General features: G+C 35.5%; 1 protein-coding gene and 1 pseudogene across 2 annotated transcripts in view; one reads left to right on the top strand and one right to left on the bottom strand.

Annotated features, from left to right (window-relative positions):
- LOC149842118 (oxidoreductase, zinc-binding dehydrogenase family protein) overlaps positions 1-17519 on the top strand; it is a 59189-nt gene extending 41670 nt beyond the window's left edge. For both annotated transcript variants that reach the window (XM_089998918.1, XM_089998919.1), the window contains 7 exons: positions 6532-6660; positions 6858-6978; positions 9553-9637; positions 9715-9824; positions 12954-13105; positions 14946-15042; positions 17035-17519. In XM_089998918.1, coding sequence (XP_089855044.1) covers positions 6532-6660; positions 6858-6978; positions 9553-9637; positions 9715-9824; positions 12954-13105; positions 14946-15042; positions 17035-17343 — 1003 coding nt within the window. In that variant the 3' untranslated portion in view covers positions 17344-17519. The remainder of the gene's footprint in view (positions 1-6531; positions 6661-6857; positions 6979-9552; positions 9638-9714; positions 9825-12953; positions 13106-14945; positions 15043-17034) is intronic.
- A 522-nt stretch (positions 17520-18041) lies between these two features.
- Positions 18042-24144, bottom strand: LOC149842117 (putative beta-D-xylosidase 6; annotated as a pseudogene).
- Positions 24145-26106: the final 1962 nt, after the last annotated feature.

Genomic DNA, 26106 nt, shown 5'->3' with positions numbered 1-26106 from the left:
TTTTCTTTTTTATTTCTTCTTTTTTCTTTTTGGGATCATAAAGGGGCCCCACCCATCTAGTCGTTGGGGCCCCAACAGTCATATTTATGACCGTTGGGACTCCCAACGACTAGAAGGGAGCCCCCTTTATGGGTCCTCTTTAGTGCTTCCCTCCTCTATTTAAAGAGGAGGTTCCCCCTTGTAAATGCATGGGTTTTTACACCCTTCTCTTCCTTTCTTCAATAAATCCAACTTATGACTTTAAGTCATTTCCTATATTTGTGAGTTTTGTGTATGCACATTTGGTGTTTGTGTTCTTGGCTCTTGTAGTCACTCTTAAGGAGTGACTTTTGCTCTATTGGTGCTTCCGCCTCTTTTCATTACAATGGATACCACGATATCTGAAATTGTGTGGTTGAGAAGATTGTTAGAAGATATGGGGATGCACATGTCGTCACCTTCCAAGTTGTGATGTGATAACAAAAACACCATCTACGTAGCTGGCAATCACACCTTTTATGAACACACCAAGCATATCGAGATTGACTGCACTATGTTCGTTAAGAATATCTTAAGAAGACTATCGTCATGCCCTATGTAGCTTCGAATCCCCAGTGAATTTGATTGAAACAAATGACAAGACTGTGAGGGATTGCTTGAAAGATGGAGTTATCTGACCCTGACCGTTTCCATTGTGCTTTTACCACGAGGACTAGAAGATGGCATATGGGCTAGCATCGAATTGCTGCCGATTGCCGAAGAATAAACCTAAGGAGGCATGTCTTGATGAGTTGAATAGTAGATGAGAAAAAAGAGAGTGGAGATTCCAATGACTCGACTCGAGGATGAAATAAAACCATTTTTTGATTTGGCACCTTTGTATCAAATTTTAGTTGCAGTGTTCTATTTGTCATAAAAGCATTTGCTTCATTACTTTATAAATTAGTATCACATGCATTGCATATTATGCAAAGTCAGGCATATGTGCCTTTCAAAAAAAAAGTCAGGCATCTGTGGTTTGAGGAATATAATTCTCAGCCATTCTGTCAGCTGTTGCAACAAATTCTGGCAGATGTTCAATCATTTATCATCTAGTTCTTTTCATTGCATTTAAAAGGAGGAACTTGATTTAATCTCACCTTTCTGCTTATCATAGCTCTAGGTCGGTGACCAAAAGAAATTCTTTTCATGTAATAAGTCATTTTCATCACCCTGAAAAATAAGTGGATGGCCTATAACAATGCTCTCTCTTAAGTGATGTAGAGTGTTAGAAAGTGGCCTTGAATACTTTAGGTTCGATAATGAACCCATACACATGCACATTAAGTGCGAATATACCCACTCAAGGGAACAACACAAGCACATCATGTGCTAATACATAAACCCATAAAAGGGGTAAATATGACTTAAAGTCATAAGTTGAATATTATTGAAGAAATAAGAAGAAGAGAGTAAAAACCCTATACAATGGAGCATAAGCTCCTCCAAGGAGTGAAGAATACAAAGGGGGCAATGCCCTATTTATAAGCACAAAAGGGACCACCTTGGGGGCTCCCAAAGAAGACATTGGAGAGCCCCCAACGGTCACATTTGTGACCGTTGGGGGCTCCCAACGTCTCTATTGGGAGGCCCCCAATGTGGAATGAAAACGAAAAATAAAAAATAAAAAATAAAAAAAAACATTAAATTAAAGGAAATATTACAATGCATATTCCAATTGGAATATGCGTAAAATGACAAATTACAAGAATACCCTTGAGGGTATTTTAGGAAGAGAAAAAATATATATTTATATATATATATATATAAATATAGATACGTATACATATATATGTATACGTATCTTTATATATATATAAATATATACATGTACATTTAAGGATTATATTTCAACATATATGTGTACGAGTACACATATTTTAACACCCCCCTCAATCTTTGCGGGGAAACGAAAAGATTGAAAAAAGGGCATGACTCCAAGAGGCTTCGGCAATGATGCAATTGAATCTTGAAAATGCCTTCCTCCAATTGTCTTCAAATGATGAACACATTTTCCGAACCATCCAGGGTACTTCTCTTTGTCCTATCTCCAAGATCCTGTGGAATAACAACAAAGAACAAGTAAAAAATATTTTTGCACTTTTCTCAAAAGGAACATTCCTAACAAAGTGCAAAATTTATGCATAATAGGATAATTACTTTAGTATGAAAAGAAAATTTAGAAAACCAAAGTTTCAAAAATCAAATATCATGTTAAAGAGTGAGCGGAAACAAATTGCAAGAATGCATAATGCATTCATAAGGTCCAACATTGGACAAACACAACCCCATAATGAGGAATAACAAAAAGGTCCACTAAGGGACACCACAATAAACCTACGAAGAGGCATAAGCTACACATGCTTTATTGAATGAGGGCCTTAAAAGGCCATAATGAGCATATGCATATACTATCATGAAATGGATTAACACTTAAAGAAAATTATTAATGAACATGCTCCAAACATACTTTAGTCAAAATGAACACAGATGCAAATGTTTCAAAAGCATGATGAATATGAACTTCAAGGGGCTTTATAATTTTAACACGCATAGATCAACAATAGAGTTTTTCACATCTTTTAGGGCGAAGATCTATGTCAAACAAATGTCATATATAAGAAGCATGATTTGACTAAATATATTAAAGCATCCACCCAAGATTCAAGAATGAATATCATTTGAGACAAAAGACTCATTTTGCATATCAAATACAAAAGATGCCGAAAAACTGTAAGCACTTCATATATAGATTAAATGCTAAAATATCAATTTGATTTAAAAACACATCATGTATATGATTCACTTGTATCTAAAAACACAAGTTATGAATGAAATTTTGCAATTTTCAATAGTAGTTCATCAACTACAAGCAACTACCTCATTAGTCCTCCAAAACTCGTAAATCAAGTGTATAAGCTACTAGATCAAGAATATAAATAAAATTCCATTAAAAGCCAAATGACACACACAAAGGTGTGTAAAAATACCTCTTGTCTACATATAATAATACTTGAAATGAGTGCATCAACGACAAGAACAAGAGAATACACGCCAACATGGACAAAAACATATCTTGTCTACGTAAAAATACACTCAAGATCAAGTATGTTCAGCTAATAGAACAAGAGTATTTAAGCCAACCATGGGCTAAAAAACACAATACATCTCTTGTCTACATAAAATGACACTTGAATTGAGTGAAAGAAGCCAACCATGGGCATACAACTCAGCGACTGGAACAAGGACACAAATGCCAACATAGGCTAAAATCACACACCATGGTATGAATCAACATGCCTTGTCTACATATAATAACACTCAAGACAAGTGTGTTCAGCTACTAGACCAATAGAGCAAAAGCCAACAAAGGGCTACCAACACACGAAGGTGTAATAAAATTCTTGTCTACATATGATGACACTTAGATAAGAGTTATAAAAGGAGAAGACTTTTGAGGCAACAAAACTTGTATTGACAAACATATAAATAAAACCTTGAATCAATAGAACAATATTTTTAAAAAAAGAATACTCATAACAAGCATGTTTTGGAATTAATGTGTGAATATACACACACCAAAAATACTTGTGCACAAAAGCACAAAACACAAATGTGCAAATGCACTCATAAGATTCATAAACAATAAAAGGTTGGGTAATAATCCCCAAAAACCTTGATTTTAATATACCTTAAAAGATTTAAGGTTTCAAACACCATATATCCATCACATTTATATATAAATAAGAGCATCCATAAAATTAATGGCAAAAAACAAACGAGTGACACACTCATAATAAGAGATCATATACCAAATCATTCTAGAGTCCCAAGGTGCCCATAACTCACCTCAATCACCATCTATAATATGGCAAGTGGACAATCTAAAATGACATAACACGAGGTGCCCATAACTCACCTCAACAACCATCTCTAATAATAATAAGGCCATAAAAAAGGATTGATGCATCATATAACATGTGATGGATAGAAGATAAAATACCATAAAAAGGCAATGAACTCTTAGGGAAAACATTTTCCAAATATGTGATTTTACAAAGAGGGCCGATTAAAAGGTCCAATATAATTTAATCACAACAATATGCCATATAACAATAATGTTGCATATATACGAAATTATGTTCAATCATGATCATTATAAAAAAAACTTTAATAAACACAACATGAAATATTTAAGCTATGTCATGTGTGAGAAAGGAATTGGAATAATCCAAGAAACAAATCAAACCTTTATAATTTGCAATTATACGTATACCAAGATGTAAAATGACAATAATCTTAAATGTGCAAACATGTACCAAGATATTGCGGAATGATAAAAGAAACAATCTTACAAGTCCATTAAAAAGACAAACACAAGCCCTAAAGAAGGCAATAAAAACATCTCTTTATTGAAACGATAGTACCATGTGAAAATGTCTATGAATAGACAATACGCATACAAGCATGAATACTTTATAAAAGAAGTGTACAAAGACACTCTCACAACACTTGAACAAAATACGAAAAAAGCGTAATAATATCAAACATGCAATAATGCATGTATTTCATAAAAGATGCAAATGCTTGAGGCTCTCAAGCTTTAATGCAATTTAAGACAAAGAAGACCATATTATGGCCAATGTAGGCATCCTTAGAGATACAATTAAGAGGTTTTTGAAACCTTATGTGAAAAATACAAACAAATACGTTTATAAAGTTGCATCATTAGAAGAAAAATAAAAAAATAAATGAAATCTTTTATACCAAAGGATGCAATAGATACACTATGCATTCTATATAGTGTGGGAAATTCTTTTAAAAGATCTTTTACAATGGTTCGAACAACCTATTTATCACAAACAATTTCTCAAAAATCCTTTAAATAAACCAAAAACATTGAAATATCTTTAGGAGTTCTCATAAATACTTATCATTAACAAGAACTACTTAGGATTCATAACAAAGATTTAGATGTGAGAGATTCTTATACAAGAATTATATCAAGATTTTCAAAAAACATGCACTAAAATCCATAAACAAGAGAGGAACTCAAAATAAATTAGACTTTATATGAGAGAAAAGAGTTTTAAACAAAGATCATTAATCAAGACATCATATATAATTTTTAAAAGTTAATTTATAGGTCAATCATAAAATACTTATGTAAACATCATAAATCCCACATAATTGAAGACAATTTTAACAACATAAATTACTATTATATGTGATGAGGAATCGATAAATATATAGCCAAGAATTATATATTCGAACAATAAACAAGTTTACCAAATTTAAAAGTAGATATTTTAAAATATACGAACACGCGAAATGTGAAAGGAAATGATTCAACTATCAAAAACACTAAATGTGCATGAAAAAATAGTTTCATAATGCATAATATGTTAAGAAAAGAGATACATACCGAAAACTTTTTTTAAAAAAGAGAGGAACAATGAATACTTCACCATTTCTTGAGCACCACGCTTTCCGTTGCGCCAAGAGACAATCCCATCGTAACCGGGCTCTGATACCATGTTAGAAAGTGGCTTTAAATACTTTAGGTTTTATAATGAACCCATACACATGCACATTAAGTGCGAATATACCCACTCAAGGGAACAACACAAGCACATCATCTGCTAATACATAAACCCATAAAAGGGGTAAATATGACTTAAAGTCATAAGTTGAATATTATTGAAAAAATAAGAAGAAGAGGGTAAAAACCCTATACAATGGAGCATAAGCTCCTCCAAGGAGTGAAGAATACAAAGGGGGCAAGCCCCTATTTATAAGCACAAAAGGGACCACCTTGGGGGCTCCCAACGTCTCTATTGGGAGGCCCCCAATGTGGAATGAAAACGAAAAATAAAAAATAAAAAAAACATTAAATTAAAGGAAATATTACAATGCATATTCCAATTGGAATATGCGTAAAATGATAAATTACAAGAATACCCTTGAGGGTATTTTAGGAAGATAAAATATATATTTATATATATGTATATATATAAATAGAGATACGTATACATATATATATATATATGTATATGTATCTTTATATATATATATAAATATATACATGTACATTTAAGGATTATATTTCAACATATATGTGTACGAGTACACATATTTTAACAGTAGAGCACCATCTTCAAAAACCAGGTCATAATTTAAGATGCTTCTAATTTCTAATTATAATACCTGTTGCTTTATACTGTTTGCCTATTTTTATTGTTGCATGATTTGGCTAAAGTGAGTGAAAGACATTGATTACCATCAACCAAGTTGGCAGTAAGTTGATGCAGCATGTGCAAAGCCACTTCTTTTTTAGATTTACTAACATTGCTAGGGAACTGCTATTTCTATCTGGAGTCTGGACTTTTTGGTGTCTGTAAGTGCTAGTGTCAGTTCTCATCAAGGGCTCAATGTTCCTCAAGATCTGTCAAAATTGTCCTTTCCTATTTATGTTTTTCTTTCTGTTTCCTTCCTAATTAGAGGTTTGGACAGGTGGTCATGTCGCAATTGCATATTGAGTTCGAATTTTGCATCAACTAGTTTACATCCCTGTGACTTTAAGACGGGAAAGATATGGTCTGCCCTTCAAACTTTTAGATGTATTTACAATTTTGAAATAAGGTAAGTCATATACCTCTACGTCTTTTGGCTATCTAGATATTCTTTTTTTTCTTTTAAGGCAATTAATCAATAAATTCAATATGACACATCACAACAAACTAAAAAGGCATTATGCAGTTAGACACTCAAGATTTTCTAGTTTTTTTTTGTTATTATGTGGTCCTTTTTAACTCTCCCTCTCTCTGTTTCTCCTTCAGGCTACCATTATTCTACAAAGATGCATTGAAACCAAATATTTTGAAAGACACTATCTGTAAAGGAATTACTCACCATGCGAAAGTATTGAAAGATGCCCAGGCAGTAGTTGATGGAAATCTGGTGAGCTTTCTTTACATTTTTTTAATTTGATGTTTGCAGTAAAGTAAAAAGGGAAAAAATTACTGAAAGGAGATATAAAAGCTATATGAAGTGAGTTGTGAGAAATAGACTCCAACAGTTAATTTGATTTTAGCCATTTGTTGATTGTTTGTGATATTACAGGTACTTGTGTAATGTACAGTATTCTAAATGTAATCTTCACATAAATGTCAAACATGAGAGACATCCAAGCCTAAGATAGAGCTTGAGGAGCATGAAAATGTTTGCTTACTTTTGTACTGCACGCATATATCTGCATGTATGTATGTGTATGTATATAGTCACCAATATTATTCTTTTTGTAACGTTGACAAGGGTTTCTCTTGGAAGAATTTAAAAAAATGTTTTTTCACAAGAAATTCTGCACACTATTTGAAGAAAAAATTGAAATAGTTGAAAAATAAGTTTTTGAAAAGATATATTTGAGAAAACATTGTGCTAGTATTACAAAAGTACATTTTAGAAATATATTTAATTTATTTTTGATATTTTGTCATTTCTTATTTTTAAAAATAAAACCTGTAAAGCACAGAATATATGTGTGTGCATGTATGAGTATTCTTGTCCTTTTTCTCTTCTTTTATGCAAGCAAGTTTGTTGTGATTCTCTTACTTTATGTTGTATATGAGGGTAGTTTGGATTCTTTTTATCTTTCCATTTCAGGAGTCAGGGCCTATAAGTATTATGACACTTTTCCCAACTTTCTTGGTTTGTTGTACATGCAAATGTTGTTTGATCCTCTTTAGAGAATTTGAGAATCCTAACTCCATATGAACTTGGGTTTAGTTTTTAATGACTTAAACTAGAGTCCCTGCTTATGAGATAAAACTCTGTATTTCTCCACTGATTGTTGCCAGAATGTCCATATAGGAACAAGTTGCTTGCTCTTTTAGCCGATATTGAAGTCCCTCATTAGTAGCATCTTCTATTTTGATCTTTTTATTTGTTTATTTATGATAAGTATCCCCTTTCATCTAATGTTTGTATTTGTTTATCTATTTTTTGCAAAGGGGAGTGCTAACATTTAGATGAGGGGTTTTCCTCCTCAGTAGGATATAAGCATTTAGGGAGAAAAATCGGCTAATGCTTCATCCCCTTTAAACCAAGAAAATCTTAAATACCAAGATGTGGCGTGTGGATTCTTACATGTTTTTTTTGAGAGAAAAGAGTAGTATTCTTTATACACATTTATTTTATATCAATTACCATCACTTTTTTTCTTCAAAGTCAATGTACATTGTGATTGATATTGGTTTGATCACTATAATTATTTATTATCATGTAATTGCATTTATCAAGCATGTTTATTGTCTTCATTTTCTGGTTATATTACTTTCTATGTAGCTTCTATTCTTAATAGGGAGTAAACAGGTCTGATTCAATTTACATGTGGGTTTTACCAAATCTGACTATTTGGATGTGCCGTAATTGGAGTCAGATTTGGACTCAGTTGAGTATAGAATCACTCCAACTGAATCAGAATCTGATTATAAAAATAATAACCGGAACTTCCAAAATCCATTTGAATATGCAGATTCTGTTGGATCCAAATCTAGTACATGTTTGTTTTGCCATCTTTTTCACCAAGCCCAACTAAATGGGTTCAGGTCAATTGGTCATCTGACCCAAACCCATGCCATCGACATCCCTAATTTTTAAGGACATGAGTGTCAAATCAATTGTGATGTTTTTCTCTGTTGATTTTTTACTTGATTTCATAGCAATTCATGTTCTTCACTTCTTTATCTTCAATTATTTTTCTGCTCGATTCATTTGCAGTTTTACCTCACAGCACCTTGTGGGATACCATCAGACCAGCTTGCTTTGGAAGGCCAAGCCGCCAAACTGCTCTTCCTCTGCATCTTGCCTTTTGAAACCTTGGCTGGGATATGAAAACAAAAAACCAGTCTCCAGAAACTGGATGCCAACCATCAGTTGTTGAAAACCCCTCTCACTAACTGTTTTACTCAGAACCCACAAGCACAAGGAATAATCTAATGCGCCCGTTATGGAACCATACATAATTATTATTTTTTGGCTAGGTCAAGGGAGCCCTCCCTTTCACCGGCCGCACATTGGCAGGCCTCTGGTTGATAAAACCCTTGAGGTCCCCCCTGCCCACAAGGGAGTACAACCAGCTTCGACATTGCAGCGAGGGGTGCTCCCTGTGGGTTTCGAACTTGTGAGGGTTCACAAGTTGTCCCTACCAGATGACTGGAGCCCTTGTGGGCAAAGGGAAAGAACTTTTTGATGTATGGAACCATGTAAAAATAATTTTCATTAATGTGGCATGAAACTTAGGTTTATACTGTTGTGGAATAGCTAATGAAAATGAAAAAATGCAGTGTCCTTGTTTGTCATTAATTTTATAGTTTATGGGCATTAAATAAAACACCCTGACAAAGAGGAGAAAATGTTGAGAGTTCCTTTCATATCAATAGTATCTATCTCAGTATTTCACTCTCTCCCTTTTCATTTGTACAGGTCATCCTTTTTTCATGAAACATTATTTTTTTTTGTTTTACAAAACTGTAGGTACGTAATGATCAGCCATGTAAATCAGATAGTGTGCATGAAGTTGAGTTGCTTTTACCATTTATGAGTGGTGCCCATATTGAAGGTATGTTAAGAATTCCAAATGGTTTAGTTACTCCATTTGCTTCATAAGATGTTAATGCATTGTGGTTTTTGCTAAAGCATGCAGTGGAAGCGAGGTTGCTGGCCTTCTAGTCTTTTCTGGGACAGTTAGTGTGTCTACTTATTTATGCCCTAAAGAGCCCATTTCACAAGCTATATCTGATATAAAGGTAGATGATTGGCCAATTTGTTTCTTTTCCTACTATTTGAACTAGGCTTATCAACATTTTTGGATTGATAATTGGCTCTTTTTTAATAGTTTACTTGAAGTTTTTTTCCCTTTTTCCTTTTTGATGATCTTGATAGTACAGATCTGTTTGATTTTCCTTTTTTTTTTATGAAGCTAATTATGAAGATTTGAAAAATTTAGCCTTATTTTCAGACTTTAGATACCTAATTTGAACAGAAATATTAGGTGCATTGGTTAAGGGGTGCTCTAGAGAAGCTCATTGGGCATTAGTAGAAGATAAGATCCACAAAAAGCTGCAAGGATGTACCAGCAAATATCTCTCTTTGGTTGGTTGTGTCACTATGGTGAAGCGTGTGCTTGCAACCATCTATGTTTCTCAATGTCCATTTTCAGAATTCCTTGGAAAACTGAGAATAGAATCTCCAAGATTTTACATTCCTTCATGTGGGTTGGTCCAGGCCATAATAAGGGAGTTAACCTAGTTCATCGGAATTTGTTCACCGCCCCAAGACGGGGTGACGTCGGTATTAGGAGGTTTAGCCTAGTGAACGTGGCCTTTCTGCCAAAGTGGTAATGGGGTCTTTGTACGAAGGATAAAACTTGGGTGTAGTTGATTAATTCTAAGACCCGGACTATGCAGGAAACTTTGGGTGAGGAGACAGATCGTGTTTCTTGGAGTTTTGAGAATTGTGGTTAGTTTTCAGTAGCCTCCTTTTATCTTTCTTTAACCGAACCAGGTATGGACTAGTTCCCTAAAGAATTTCTGTTGGGGCCTGGGTCCACCACGTGCCCGTTTATTTTCGTGGTATCACTTGATAGGGTTAACTCTGTGTGCAACTTGAAGAAAAGGGGATTTATCTTGCCAGCTGTTTTCCCTTCATTTCAAAGATGAGGTGTCCATGACCCACCTATTATGGTTTTTCCCTTTAAGCCAAGGTTGTAAAATTCATATCGTAACTTGTCTTGGAAACTTCAAAAGTAGTATCATATTAGAACGCACCTTAAAAATTATAAAAGTTTTCTTAAGAAATTCAAACAAAAGAAAATTCCAAAAAAATTGACAATGTAGGCAACAATGCCACATAACAAATAAGAAGTCCAAAATGTCACATAACAAATAACAATCAACCACAAAATATCGAACACCTAGGCCTCAAGATAATAAGCTATTAGTGAAATTTATGACTAGCCCCAAAAATGCAAATTATCCAATACTCTAAGTGTCAAATAAAGAAAAACAAACTAATTAGTCACAAGACCATAAAATAATGTAAGTTAAATAAGAAAATACAAAAATCAAAGTGTTCAAGACTTAATGTTTTACAATCAAGTTTTTCAAAATTAAAAAAAGGATGATGTCAATTATTATTATCATCTTTTTCATCTTTATCTCTTTCCTTTTCATTGATATCATTCCCATATATGCATTCTCCTTGTTGAATATTGTCATTCCTTCCAAATTGATCCACTGCACATCTTTTTCAGTCAGCATGCTAGGCTCTTCTTGAACCCCTTCATCTAGTACCATCAAAGTTATTCAAATTAATGGGGTTAAATTGTTTATTATGCTTTTGTGCTGATAACTATTTCTGGTTGCTTGCAAAAATGATATACTAATTAGTCATTTTTTGGTATCATATTCTTAAAAGCATATATATACATGTGTATAAAAAAATGTTAAATAAATTGAATAATACTTCCCTCTTAGCTATAGGTTGTATCAAACAAATATGAGGTCAATGAGCTTTTTGTGTTCCAAGTGGTTCCTTCTCTTTGTGTATTTGTTCAAATACATTCTAATTTTGTTCACTGGGGCAGAATATGAACAACAAAGGTCTTCAAGTTGGAAGGAATGCTCCCAAATGTATTGGAGGCATAAAGAAAAAAGTTAGTAAGCAGTAAGCAGTTAATATGAAACAACATAACACTATAAGCAAAGAAAGAAATTTAAATTGAAATTTACATAATGATTTAAATTACTTGGATGCATTGTGCTACAGTTCCTTATCGCACCATGTCTTTCCATATCATAGAGAGCATTGTCATATATCTCCAGTTCTCTATGAATAGCATCATGCACCTCATAGTCAGGGGCTAACCTCTCAATGCAATCCAATATTCTCTTATTGACCTCTCTATTAAGCCTGAACTATGGAACATATCTCGATGCATTATTCAAGTAATAAGCTGTGTTATGAAGAGGATGGTGAAGTTGCCCAATTCACCTCTCATCTTTCATGCACCATATAGGCATGCATATCTTCTTTTTTTCTTTCTAATTATTTTAATGGTCACATTTGCTTTGTCCATGGTCTCATAGAGACAACCCATGGCTGGTTTTATCTTCACTATCTACCATTCTGAGCACCCTAATCAGCAGTATAGTAATCGTCAACTACTTGACAAATGTTTCCCAAAGCTGCTCTTGAGCACAATATCTACAATTTCTTTTGGCTTCCTTTTTTACGATGATCTAGTAATTATAGCATAACATGGAAGGCATGAGAATTCCAATAGGCATTACACAACATAGGAGTTAATCTATTGTGTTGTAAAAAAAAATGTGCATCTGCTTTTGTTATTGTTAGATGTTTCTAGATCTAAGGGTTCAAGATTCATTCAGAATAGTCTGGTAGTAATAATTCAGCAAGAATAAAAGTCAAAATGTCAAGAAGATACTGTATAGAGTTGTGACTTGTGAGATTTAAATCTCCTTTGTATAGCTGTGAGATGGACCGTAAGTTTGATGGATTGAGATTTTTTGTTCAAAAAAAAAAGGATAGTATGCATCTAATTTTCTATATATCCTAAAACTCTATCTGTAACCCTTGGTTGCTATTGCGTCTTATATGATTGAGAGCCTTATCTAACTCTATATGGTTGAGAATTTTCTCCAACTTTCAGTCGTGGTGTCAGACCTACATTTTTGCTAGCAAAAATGATGGAATGACTTCAAGCGAGTCTGAATTAAAAGCATTGCATTACTAAAATCAGTTGACAAGATATTTGTTTTCATATGTTATGGAATTTGGTTCTCGTATTCTAATAAGAATGAACTAAATATGTGTGTTTCCATCATTCTTTGCTAATATATCATGCTTCTATTTAGGCTGATATTATCACCAGTTTGAGAAGTAGACTTGACATTATTAGTGATGAGGCAGAGCAGATGATGCATGTGGATCCTAGTGACAATGACATAAATGCTGATTATACTTCAATTGCAAAGCCAGTACACCCGCTTCTTTCCAATGAATTAAGGTTTGGTTTCTGTTAGTATTATCCTGGTGTTATAGTAGAATGCTTTTTTCACTAGAGCACATTTCTCCTCCTTGATGCTTTCATAGTTTCCTATGTGATATATTGCTGGAAAACAACTGTTCCAAAGATAATACAAAATCTGACAAGTTGGAAAATAGCAACACTATGGATCATGACTAAATGACCAGCTTGAAACTAACTAAATTATCCACCAAAGTTTTTTGACTTTTCCAATACCCAAAACGATTAAGTTAGAGGGTTCATGTCAGAGGGGGGAAATATCAAATGTGCAAGTCCCGAGTTTTCGACTCCCAAACCCTACCCTCTCTCTCGCTCGCTCCCTCCTCTCCGGCGACCTCTGGTGACCTCCATGGGTGTCTTAAGATTCTCTCTCTCTCTCACACCCTCTCTTCGTCTATCACACTCTCCCCCTCTCTCTTCCTCTCTCTCTCTCTCCCTCTCTATGTCCGTCTCTCGCTCTTTGTGTGTCTCACTCTCTCTCGCTTCGAGTCTCGCTCACTCTCTCTTTGTCTGTCACTTTGTCTCTTGCTCGCTCTTTCTCTTTGTCGGTCTCTCTCGCTCACTCTCTCTCTATCAGCATTGTTCTGTTTTTTTGTTTTTCTGTTTGTCTAATTTGGCTAAAATGGTTGGTCTAGTTCATGCCAGGTACTGATCCACTCCTTCTTTCTTAGCTCTGCTTGTGCTCTGATTATGTTGTCATATTAGATCGTAAATAACACTTAGTTGTATGGATCCTTTTCTTTTCCTTTTGTTATTTTTCTGCATTTTGAGATAAAATCCAGCAAATTTGACAGTGTGTACTGTGTTTATAGTGTATAATAATTGTTCTCTAAGCTGATTTAATGTTCTATTATTTGAGAATTTGGATGCTGATAGCAATTAACCTTTTTTAATCTTTTCTTGATGTATTATTTATTAAATGCTTGCAATAGGATGTATTTGTTAAATGGTTGCACTTGCATATATGATTCAGTTTTGAGATTAATAGATCAGCTTTAATGTTATCTACTCATTATATTTTGGTAAATTAAGAACAATATAATTACATTGTCACTTCCCTTTCGATTCCTATTCTTTTTCCTTTCGCTTCCTACTCAAATCCTAGGTCGCTTCCCTCTTCGTTTTTCCTTCTAATCCTGGTTCGCTTTCAAGACGATTCCCGATTCACTTTCAAGTCGTTCTGCTCTTGCCGCCTTCTAAAATCTTAGAAGTGTCTTGCTTCCCGCTTTTGCTTCTTGGATTGCTTCCTACTCCCGCTTCCTCAACTGGCAACTCTGAATTAAAAAGTTAACCACTAAAAATGTTGCTCTATAGAGAGAACACCACCCTGCTATTATTTAAAAAATAAAATAACAAGTTCAGAATTAAGAATGAAGGAGGAAAGATGTATAGAAATTGTTATGAGGGCAATATGATAATATTACTTTCAAAATCAATATTAACTCAATTTTGAGTTACTAGTGGTAAAAAAACTGGCTTATCTGCTTAACGTAACAAAAATTTTGGGGTTCATTTGAAAGGTATAAAAACTAAGGTGGATATATTAATTATGACTGAAAATTTGATGGTCAAATATCATGCAAAAATCCAGTCATTTTATGAAATAGATGTTATTTTGTTTTCAATGAAGTGTTAATGGTGGTGGATTCAAAAGTTTGGCAGGGTTAACTAGTCTCTCTTATACTATATGTTAGGTTTTGCAAGCCACTTTAGCATTTCAGTGCTGATTGTTCTAGTTCTCCCCACAGAGAATTTCAAGTTGATTGATTCATGGCACACTTGCTAACTTGCTTTCCTATTTCCTTGCTTTTGAAAACAGGAAGCCCTTTAGTCTTGCTTTTCCTCGAAGGGTTCTCATTCCCTGGTTGGATGGTATTTTTGTTTGTGACTATCTGCAGCCACTAGAGACATTTGAGGTATGGCTGTCCTTAGACTATAAAACCCCTAGTTTTTGTCTTTAAAACCTTTCTCATTATTTATCAGGTAAATTCAGAACTCTGCTGGATATCAATGTTATGTTCACAAGATTCATAATTCACTTTTTCTGTCTACGATTGATACCCATATTTGTTTCTCTAGTTTTCATGGACACATTTATTCTCCCAAATATTGTTTCTAAATATTTCTGGTTCTTGGTGCCGCTTTAATTTTTACAAGGGTGTCCGCTGGAATTATATGGGTTGAGCTACTGCATCCTTAGAATTCCTTGCAAGATCTTATTTGGCGTGTATATTTTTTCAAGGCTTTGTGCCATCCTCTTATTATGATTCATACTGCATTCTTAGCTGTCGCTTTTTCTTGTTTGAAAGGTGTAGAGTAACCACACTTATTGGAAGTCAAATTTTCATTGAAATGTTGACATTTACTTATCATTTATACCAAGGTTGCCAAATTAGGAAGCGGAAGCAGGAAACGATACGGGAAGCGGAAGCGAGAAGCGAAGCATTTTAAAATGTATACGTAGCGGGAAGCGAAGTATCAATTTAAAAGAAAAATATTTAAAAAAATGAAGCAATATGGTAATTGAATAGGAATCGAACAAGAAACAAATAAAAACTAAAATAAAATTGATCATTCTTATATTTCATGATTTTTCAGTAAAAGAGTTAAATTTTTGTTAAAATCTAACAAAAATGATTACTAATTTAAAGAAAGTACATGAAAAGCGAGTGAAAGCGTGAGAGAAAATACATGAAAAACATGAAAAGAAACGTGAGAAAAGCATATTGGAAGCATAGACCATGTGTGTGAGAAGCATAGAAGAAGCGTGGGGGAATAGAGATTCCCATGAAGTTTCAGAAGCGAGGAGTATCGTGCTTCCGAAACGAGTTTCCGGGAAGCGAGCTTCCCACCTACCTAAGAAGCTTCCGGTAACTCTGATTTATACCATCAAATTTGAGTGCTTTTACTTTCCTCAGTCACTGGTGGAAACTTTATATCACTTTTGTCCCTTCTCAAATTACTTACTAGTCAACTGGTAACGTTATCAAAACATCTTATGTTGCTTAGTTTTCGGGACTTGTATTCATTATATAGCATTGTCCCCTATTTCAGTGTACTCTTGGTCAGGATATACATACTATGTATTTTTCCAGTCTGCGGTTGGCCTTCGATTTACTTGGGCTCTTGGGTTACTGTTTCTGCAATTTACTGTTGCTCTTGGACAGGCTTGTACCTTTTGGGCAGTTGGAACCTATGTAACAGGGACATGCCATTTTGGTGTTGTTTTCCACATGACACGATATGCCATGTGGACACAGGCACTGACATGTACTGTTAATAACTTAATATTATTTAATGATTTTAAGTATTATTTTCAATAAAAACCTATTTTTAAATTAAAGTATCAAAATATTAGTTTTTTATTGATTAAAAAAATAAAAAAATCCATGTCCTCGTGTCCTGTTTTTTCAAAAAAATTTGAACTTGTGCATCGAATCCGCACATCCTCATGTCCACGTGTCTTTGAGGCATGTTAGAACTGGCGACATGATGAACTTGAATTTTGGGTTCTATTCTGGCTCAAAATGTAATTTTTCTCACTAGGAGGAGGAAACATGAGTTCAAGTAGGATCTGATGCTTCATTGATGGAGCACAACATCAATCTAACTACAAAAATCTGTCCATCTAATCTATGAACTTGTAGAATAAATGTGCATGATCTGATTTTCCTTTCATGTCTACTACATATTTGCAGAATATCCAATAAAAAATGTGAAAGGCTGTCCTAGTTAGCTACACAATGACGTGGGAGTGCAAGTATCCAATATAAGTATTCAAAGAAACAGTATCCAATGTGTTATTTTAAATGAAAAACTTTCAAATAAATTTCTATATATTACATAGCTTTTTGGGTGAATGGTTTTGTTGACTGTGCATTTTTCTGAAGCCTTTATTATGCTTTCAGGATATTAAAGAACGGTGCAAAGAGCTGATGTCTATTGATGTTCTATCAGATACCAAAATTTTGGAACCAGAGACCGCTGCAACTGTCTCAATGGCCAAATCTTTCTGGAATGTAGTTCTTGGCGATTCAAAGTCAATTTCTGACAAGTCCAAAGGAGAGAACAAAGTCCAACCCGAAGGGAGAAGCCACATTTTATCGAAGTTTCTTACTTCGAATGTTTTAACTGCTGGGGTGTTCCTCCTGTTATCAATTGTAGTTGGGGTATGGATGTTGTTTTTTTCCCATGATCATAATTCCAAGAGCATTTAATGTGCTTCAATCGAGGAGGGAAGATGATTTCTGAGGGACTGTTTCCAGGGTGTGCAACTTCCTGATGTACAATCTAAAGATCAAGCCATCTGTCTTGCTGGGATCTATGCATTAGTTGGATTCGATTATTAACAGAAGGCAGTGGGATCAATTGAAATTGTGCCCTGATTTTTATTTTTATTTTGTGTGTGTGTGTGTGTGTGTGGGGGGGGGGGGGGGGGGGGATGGGAATAGACAAGCTGGGTTTGAGCAGACCCCTACTAGTTCATTGAAGCAAACAAATGACAATTATAATTACTCTATATGAGGACCTGGTTTTTTGAAGATGACCTAAACTAATGGCTTTAATGAAAGAGTGGTACGAATTATGTTCAAGCATTTTTGAATATCAAGCCGTAAACTAGTCTAAGGTTTCAAGATTCCCTTTCTCTTTTATATGATGGCCTGCTAAGACCTTGAACATTTTATTGACATGATAAATTTAGAAAGTTGGATTTATCACAGTAGGTTTCTGATAGTAAGCCTCACCAGGGTTTACTTCCAAGATTGTCCATCTGGGTAAAAAGAGACAAGGCAAAGAGTATTACACTCACTGTCATGCTAGAAGTTTGACCATGGCCTATTTCTTGATTTGTTACAGTATGCAGGATTATCAAGATAAACATCTTTGAATTGTCAAAAGAAAACGTATTCCTTTGATACAAGGGCAACGATATTAATCAATAATTAGAAGGCTACCGATATATGATACAATTCTCGCAGGTGATCGCATAGGGGTTGAGCATGCCTGCGCATGCACTAGATCCTTGTTTGGCACTCGCTGCTAAACAGCAGCAATACTTTAGCTGTCTAAATAAACAGGATGCGTTTCTCCTCCCACCATCATAACATGTGCTCCAACAGCTAAAATCCTGTGCCCGTTCTCATCCACAACGCTGAGGTGCTCACATGGCCTCACCACGAAGCTAGCATTAGTGGTTTCCTGACATTTTACATGCACACGCTCAAAACCGATCAGCTGCTTTTTGTGGTGCACCCTTAAACCTTCCAGGACAACGGGAAAACATCATAACCACATGGCTTCCATCTCTATTGCCATCGTTGGAGGCAGACGTGTAAGGAAAACGCTAATGCTTCACATGATGATAACTCATTGACATGAACATTATCGTATCCTTCTTTCTCATACAATTCTGTCACCAGAGTAACTTTATCTGGCGCTGATATAACTTGTGAGAACAATTGGTATAACTTGAGCCATGCCCAAACTTCTGTGCCGCTGCTTCTCCAGTGTAAAATCGATATGTTCGACCAGGGTAACCCCGAGAAGGGTCAAGGCGCATGTTCATGTTGTTCATAGGCACAGCGGTGAATGATTCAGGGTACCATGTTACTGGAAGACGGCCGCCTGCTTAATTTGTAACAAACAAGAAACAAATCATTTTCCTAGCTTCACAGAGATGCAGAAATAATTTTAGAGTTTTACCAAGCTGGGTTGAACTCCCCAAAGATCACTTCCATAACTACTTGCCGCCAGCTTCACCGGGATATCCACTCCATAAAATGCTTGCGATCTGTTCATTGTCTCTGGCAAACGAGACATCAACAGGCCCACCACCGACAAGGACTAGAATTAGGTCTTTTACCAACTTTGGCTACTGCAAGTATGAGATCCTTCTGCTTTCCAGGCAATAAGAGTCTTGTGCGATCAAGGTCTTCCCTTCTGTGATAAATCCAGTCGGGCAACGATGATGACATTGTCAACATTTTTGGCAACACCAATCGCTTCCCCAAATCCATCAGATGAGTTGCAAGCGACATCTCTGCATCCACCAGCGTAAGACATACTTGATGTAACTCTGAAGAGCATGAAACGTGCTTTGTGCATCACAAGGAAAACCTGCAGAATTTCATCATCATTGTGTTAATGTTATGAGAACCAAATTTGTTCAAGGTTATGATGACTTCTACAAGATCAAACCTATATAATCTCCCCCCAGTATATCTGTGCCATTTGCTGCTGGACCTATGATAGCCACTGATTCAACTTCCGATGTAGATAGTGGCAAGAAATTCCTTTCATTCTTCAACAGCACAATACCCTGTCTAGCAGCTTCCAGAGTCAGCTGTCTGTGTGCTTTGCTGCACACTTCGTTTGGTTGAATATCACCATACCTCGGCTTTCTTGGGTCACCGTCAAAAACTCCTAGGCGGAGCTGAACAGAAAACAGATTGAAGAGTGCACGGTCGATGTCGGATTCCTTAAGCTTTCCTTTCTCAACAGCAGATTGTGTGTGGCGGAGCAAGTATGTTCCCCAATTAATAGCCATTCCTGTTTACAAGCATAAGAAATGTCTGCAGCAATAGAGTAAAAGATGATGTTTTTGGCACTTCATAGGTGATGATTCACACCTGCTTTGAAAAATTTGGGGTGTTAAAAGGGAAATCCATCGACCCCTTTTGGATAACTTGTAGAATACGCTGAGCTGTCCATTTTTTTTCTGCAGGTACCCAGTCTTGATAATGAGCATCCATTCATGATTTCCGGACCATCTTCGGTATGCTCATTTATTGATATACAGGGAATCTTCATACCAAATTTTACTGAGAAATATTTTATAATTTGAGAATTATGGCTTTGCGAAATCATGTACAGAAACTGTGTATACCCTGTATTTTCTGATCTATGCACTTACCCATTACCTATTAAAATTCAATCACTATATATATATTTTCCATCATAAATCTATATATATATATATATATATATATATATATATATATATATATATATATATATATATATATATATGGATCTCTTCATATACATTAGTTTTTAGGCATAAGCATATAGGTAGACACTTTTTTCTGTAAATACACCTCCATTATCATGTCACTTAGCACAAATTTGAGCATTTAGATATATACATATATATCTTCGTTGTACATGTTATATATATACCCATTTCCTTGGGTATCTTGTATATCCATTCCTTGTACTAATTCTCATTTTGCAGGAAAATTTGGAAGATATGGTTTCTTTTGGAGCTATCAAATATTTAGTTATATTTTTATTTTTGTCAGCAATGTAACAATCAAATGTAAACTTTGGAATAATATTTATTTTTCTGCTTAGATTAAGATGCATTTCATATAGTTTGAATTCCTGCAATATCCTGATTATTTGGTTCATGTACTTTATTTTAAAATCACTGTGGATGAACACGAATGACACATGCACCAACTCTTAGAGAGTTGATGAACTCGGTGGAGTCCATATTTACGACCCTAGTCGGAATATGGACGAGACCCAGATTCAGCATCTTTCTACTAGTCACACTGAGCTTACACTCTTAGGCTATCTTAAAAAATTTCACTGCATATTTTCAATTTTACAAAATATTTTATAGTTAATTAAGTAAGTTATAAACATATTTACGGCCATAGTCGGAATGTGTGATAATTCTACTTACTTTAATTCTAAAATTGCATATTTTTCTGAAAAAAGGCTTTTACAAAATGACATTCATTCATATCATTTGCATCATGAAATCACTTGCATTTTTCATGATTTTCTCAAGAAAATTTCATTACAAGGAAATCGATTTCTCAAGGAACTCTGAAAATTTTCAAAATTAGATTTTCCAAATCAAGTTCCCCATGATTTTCCCTAGAAAATATTTTTTTTAGATTCATTTTCAAAAGGAGTTTCTCACCTCTCTCAAGAATCAAAATCGATTTTTAGATATTTCAAGGACAATATTCTCAGGATTTCAATTTCCTAAGTTTTGATTTTCCTTCTCCAAAGAGTTTTCCTATAAAATTTTAATCATTTTCCAAAGAAGATTTTCAAAATCAGAGTTTTCCTGACAAACATTTTCCTTTTCAAATGTTCATCTTTTCTCAAGAATTCTCTCCATTTTCTCAGGATTTCCTCATATCATCATAAACTTTCTGGTGATTTCCAAATCATTTCATTTGAGTTTCCTGAGAGATTGATTTCCATCTTTTGACTAAAAAAGACTTTTCCAACTCCCAAATGTTTTCCAAGCATGCATCATGTTTTCCGACTTGCATTTTATAAAATCTCATTGCACATGCCTGAATTCTCTGTGCATTTAGGATAGAACACAATGGATTTTAGAGTTATATATATAACATGTACAACGAAGATATATATGTATATATCTAAATGCTCAAATTTGTGCTAAGTGACGTGATAATGGAGGTGCATTTACAGAAAAAAGTGTCTACCTAGATGCTTATGCCTAAAAACTAATGTATATGAAGAGATCCACACACATATATATATATATATGTATGTATATATATATATATATTTATATGCATATATATAGATTTATGATGGAAAATATATATATATATATATATATATATATATATATATATATATATATATATATATATATATATATAATGATTGAATTTCCATAGGTAATGGGTAAGTGCATAGATCAGAAAATACAGGGTATACACAGTTTCTGTACATGATTTCGCAAAGCCATAATTCCTAAATTATAAAATATTTCTCAGTAAAATTTGGTATGAAGATTCCCTATATATCAATAAATGAGCATACCGAAGATGGTCCAAAAATCATGAATGGATATTGACATATCCATCCATGAATATGACTCATTATCAAGACTGGGTACCTGCAGAAAAAAAAATGAACAGTTCATCGTATTCTACAAGTTATCCAAAAGGGGTCGATGGATTTCCCTTTTAACACCCCAAATTTGGGAAATCCTCAGGAGTTGGTGCATACTTTTGGTATTAATAGATTGTTGCTACAGCATCACAGTCAGATGTCATGCATCTGCATTTTCTTTCACCAGTTATGTCCAAGTGAAAAACCACTTTAGATAATTATGAGAGCACATTCGTTCAATGGTCATTGGTCAATATGGAAAGTAAAAAGGACTATCGTTTGTTCTTTCAGCAAGTGCATGTAAGTGAAATCCAAATGTCCAAGATAAGCCTCTGATGGTACCATCGGCAAATCGGGGAGTTGAATTATGGGAGAGTACAGGTGAACATATGGCACGACACAGCCAAGGTTCAGTAAAATCGGGATAACCAAAAACAGAGAACCAGCAGTACAGCAGCTGACGCCCTTCTCTCTCTGGCATCAGAGGTACCACTTTTCTCTATTCTGGGGTTTGTTCATTAGAAAGGAGCAGGCTTCATCATGGCTTTAATTTTCAAGGACGATAATGTGTGGTCAACAGAATGTGAACCAGCCAGATAGCCAGAAGTAAGCATAGATCTACAGATGCTTAACTAGTTTCAGGTGACACAATTGGATGCAACATATATTGAAATGACAAGGATGAAAATAAGGATTGCCTTCTCTGTTTATGTGAATTCAACATGGTGTTATTCCAATGCCGCAACCATTGAAATAGCCTTCCCATTCTGCAAGCAGCCTTGCCAAGAAACTGATGAAGTTTCAAGGTGATACTAGAAACCCGGAAGAGAAAATCTGGATTGTGAGCAACTGGGTGACTGAATAGGAGAAACCACAACCAAGACCTCCTTACCCATTGAATCCCCATTGAGTTCGAGCGGCCTGAAACAGATCTCGCAGTTCACAAGAGGGCACCCCATTGATCTCATTGTAAGAGCACATCAGGCAGCTGGCATGGCCTTCCTGGATGCAGCTCTTGAATGGAGGCTCATACGTATCCTCCAAATCTTACTCCGACACCTATCAAGCAAAACTATAGCATGGTGAAGAGAGCACTAATCACAAAAAAGAACACAGAGAAGGAGCATTCTCAAAATTACCAATTCAAAACTGCATCCTACTTCTATGAGTCAAATTTGGCAAAATCCACAATAATCTGATCCTATCTCGCTAAGCAAGCAAAGAAGTAAAGCCAAAGGGCAAAGAATAACCTGCGCATTGAAGGTGTAACGCGTGAAATTCCCCACTTCTCAAGATCATAAGCTATGAAATGCTTGCAACAGGCAGAAAGTATCAATTCACCACCACCAGAACCATCCGACCCCTCCAGAAACCTCTTCTCTGGGAACCCACCACCTCCATCTTCACGACCACCACCACCATACTCTCCCTGGAAGCCCCTGACATACTCGACGGCATAAGCATCGACGACAAATGGGTCTTAACCGGGCGTCTCCTGGCCTCTCCCCCACCTGGGGTCCCTGAAAATATTGACATTGGGCGCCCAGTAGGTGAGTCCCGCCTGACCCACGTTGTACATCGCTCTCGCTCCCCCCCCCCCCCTATTGACTTAGCGATCAGATTCCAGAGGGTTCTGTTGAAGGAGGCCGTGGTGAGGATCACCTGCGGGAAGACGGTGGCGGAAGCGATGGCGCCACCGAAATCGACGCCGGGGCAGTCGGTGGCGATCCCGTGGAGGGATTCCGACCACCATTGTAAGGCGGGGATGCCGAGCCTTGGGACGGAAGAGGCGTTGTTGGAGAGCTGCTGGATCTTCTCAGGGAGGGTGAGGATGGAGACGAGAGACCGGGCTCGAGTTGCAGATTGGGTAGGAGTGGTGGTGCGGAGGCTGGCAGGGGAAGTCGGGAAGTGGGTGTTGATGGGTGAAGACGAAGGGGAGGAAGACGATAATGGTGGTGGTGATGAAGACGAAGACGGTGGTGCGAGGCAGAGAGAAGCCTTGTCGTCGGACCATTTCACCGAGTGGTTGCAGGAACGATGAGATTTGGTCTCACGTTCGAATCCCAGCACTGGATCATGCGGTGTGGTGGTGATGCCATCGTCGTCATCTTCATCAATCATGATTCATGAGTCATGACCATGCTGCTTGTGCTTGGTTCCATCCGAATTGAAGGTCCCACAAACAGATTCTTACGAAAAAGAAATCCTACCCTCAAACATATGATAGGGCTCTCATGAGGCCGTAAGTAACCATGCACAAGCCGAAAGCATGCAATGTTCTTGACTATTTATTTTTGGTTGAAATTAGGGTAAGAAGATGGATCTAGAGATGTCAATGGGTCGGAAGTAACCCAACATCCTACCCAAATCCGAAACTGATTAGTCGGTTTCTGTAAGCCAAATCTGGATCCGATTAATAATTGGATCTGGGTTTGGTATTGATTTTTACATTCAAACTCAAACCCAAATCCGGCCAAAAACCCGAACAGATTAAGTGTAAATACCAGGTTTTAAGCTAGTTGGATCCTGATTTGGTTTTATCCTTTTTCATCCAAATCCAATTCCGATTCTCAATCCTATTAGGTCAAACCGGATTAAGTCGGACTCAGTAATGCCTATATCTGAGCCGAGTCCGACCTGTTTACATCTATCCCTAGATGGATCTAAAAATAACACTACCCCTTCTACTTGTATTATTTTAATTGGGTTGAAATTGGTTTTCCTGCACGTCCATTAGCTCAAAGTAAAATTATAAAGATAAGATGGTTGGACTAGCGTAGTTATGGTTAGGTCCATTGTCTTATCCTTTAGTTAGAACCAAGTCCATTGTTTTATCACTTTGATGGTGCCTGAACTGGTGCCATAAGGATCAGATCCAAACTTAATTACGGAGGGTTTTCTTATTATTGATCCTATTAAGAAGCAATGAGAAATTAATCAGTCGACTAAGAGTAGAAATTAAGTGATTATTAACAAATTACCTATTGGGATATTTAAATCTTAACCGAAAGGGGAACAATCCAAATACTTTTTTCATTTTTTCCCTTAAAAAGTCAGATGGTGCTCGCTCTTTATCTCATGTTAGAGGATAAAGATGTGTACTACGTTCCCAATAGCAATTGTGAAATAACAGAAAATCGGAAATGTTTCTTTTGATTGTTTATATTTATCGCTTCAAAAATTTAGAAATTAATTTACTTTCTCCGTTTTTTTCATAATTTATTAATTTAAAGTACTATCTCAAATTAAACTTCATTTATCTAATTGAAATTTCTAGCTCACTGTGTGTAAACTTCATCCCTTGTTTGTTTTACCCCCTTCAAAAAATCTGTTAAAAAATAACATGTGAAGCAAATAGGCTTTTACATTTTTTTGGATATTAAAATGTTATATATTTTATTAAAAAAATAAAGTTCTTATTCTTTTATCTGTTACGAAAATGCAAGGTTCATCAGCTTATTGTGATAAAATAACATGGCATAACCCAAAAGCCCCACTGGGTTGTTTGACAACCCATGTGCCCAGGCATTTAACTTCATTAACCCAATGTATTATCAGGTTAGCTTCAACCCATCCCAACCCAAGCTTGACTCAAATCAACTTAAACAACTCCAACTCATACCTGTTAACAAGTATTTTTTTTTTAAACAATTGTGAAAATATTTTCAGAAATTCAGGGCCTACAGTTATAACGCATCCACAAATGATCTTACATTACCATCAATCCTAAGTAAAATTGCCAAGCAATCATGTATTCCTCGTAACTCTCTAAAGCAACTGTCCCATCACTATATAGGTCTCAGAGATTGGCTATCAACACCACAAAAAGTAGGATGTCAGAATCATAGATCCAGCGTACAAGTCCCTCTAATTAATCAAATAAGTAAAAAAAATATAAATAAAATTTATGCAACTTTTTAAAAAAATACAATTACAATAAAATCATCATTCAAATAATCATTCATACAATAGGGAACAATTATTAAACAATAAGAAACAACTATTAAGCAATAGAGAACATTTATCATGCATTCAAAAGTAATTATCATGCATTCAAAAGTAATTATTATGCAATCATTAATATAACACAA

The sequence above is a fragment of the Nuphar pumila genome, chromosome 3, assembly GCF_984573655.1.
Source record: "Nuphar pumila chromosome 3, dmNupPumi1.hap1.1, whole genome shotgun sequence".
Classification (NCBI taxonomy): domain Eukaryota; kingdom Viridiplantae; phylum Streptophyta; class Magnoliopsida; order Nymphaeales; family Nymphaeaceae; genus Nuphar; species Nuphar pumila.
The sequence above is the reverse complement of the archived record's forward strand: the minus strand, read 5'-3'. Positions and strand labels throughout refer to the sequence as shown.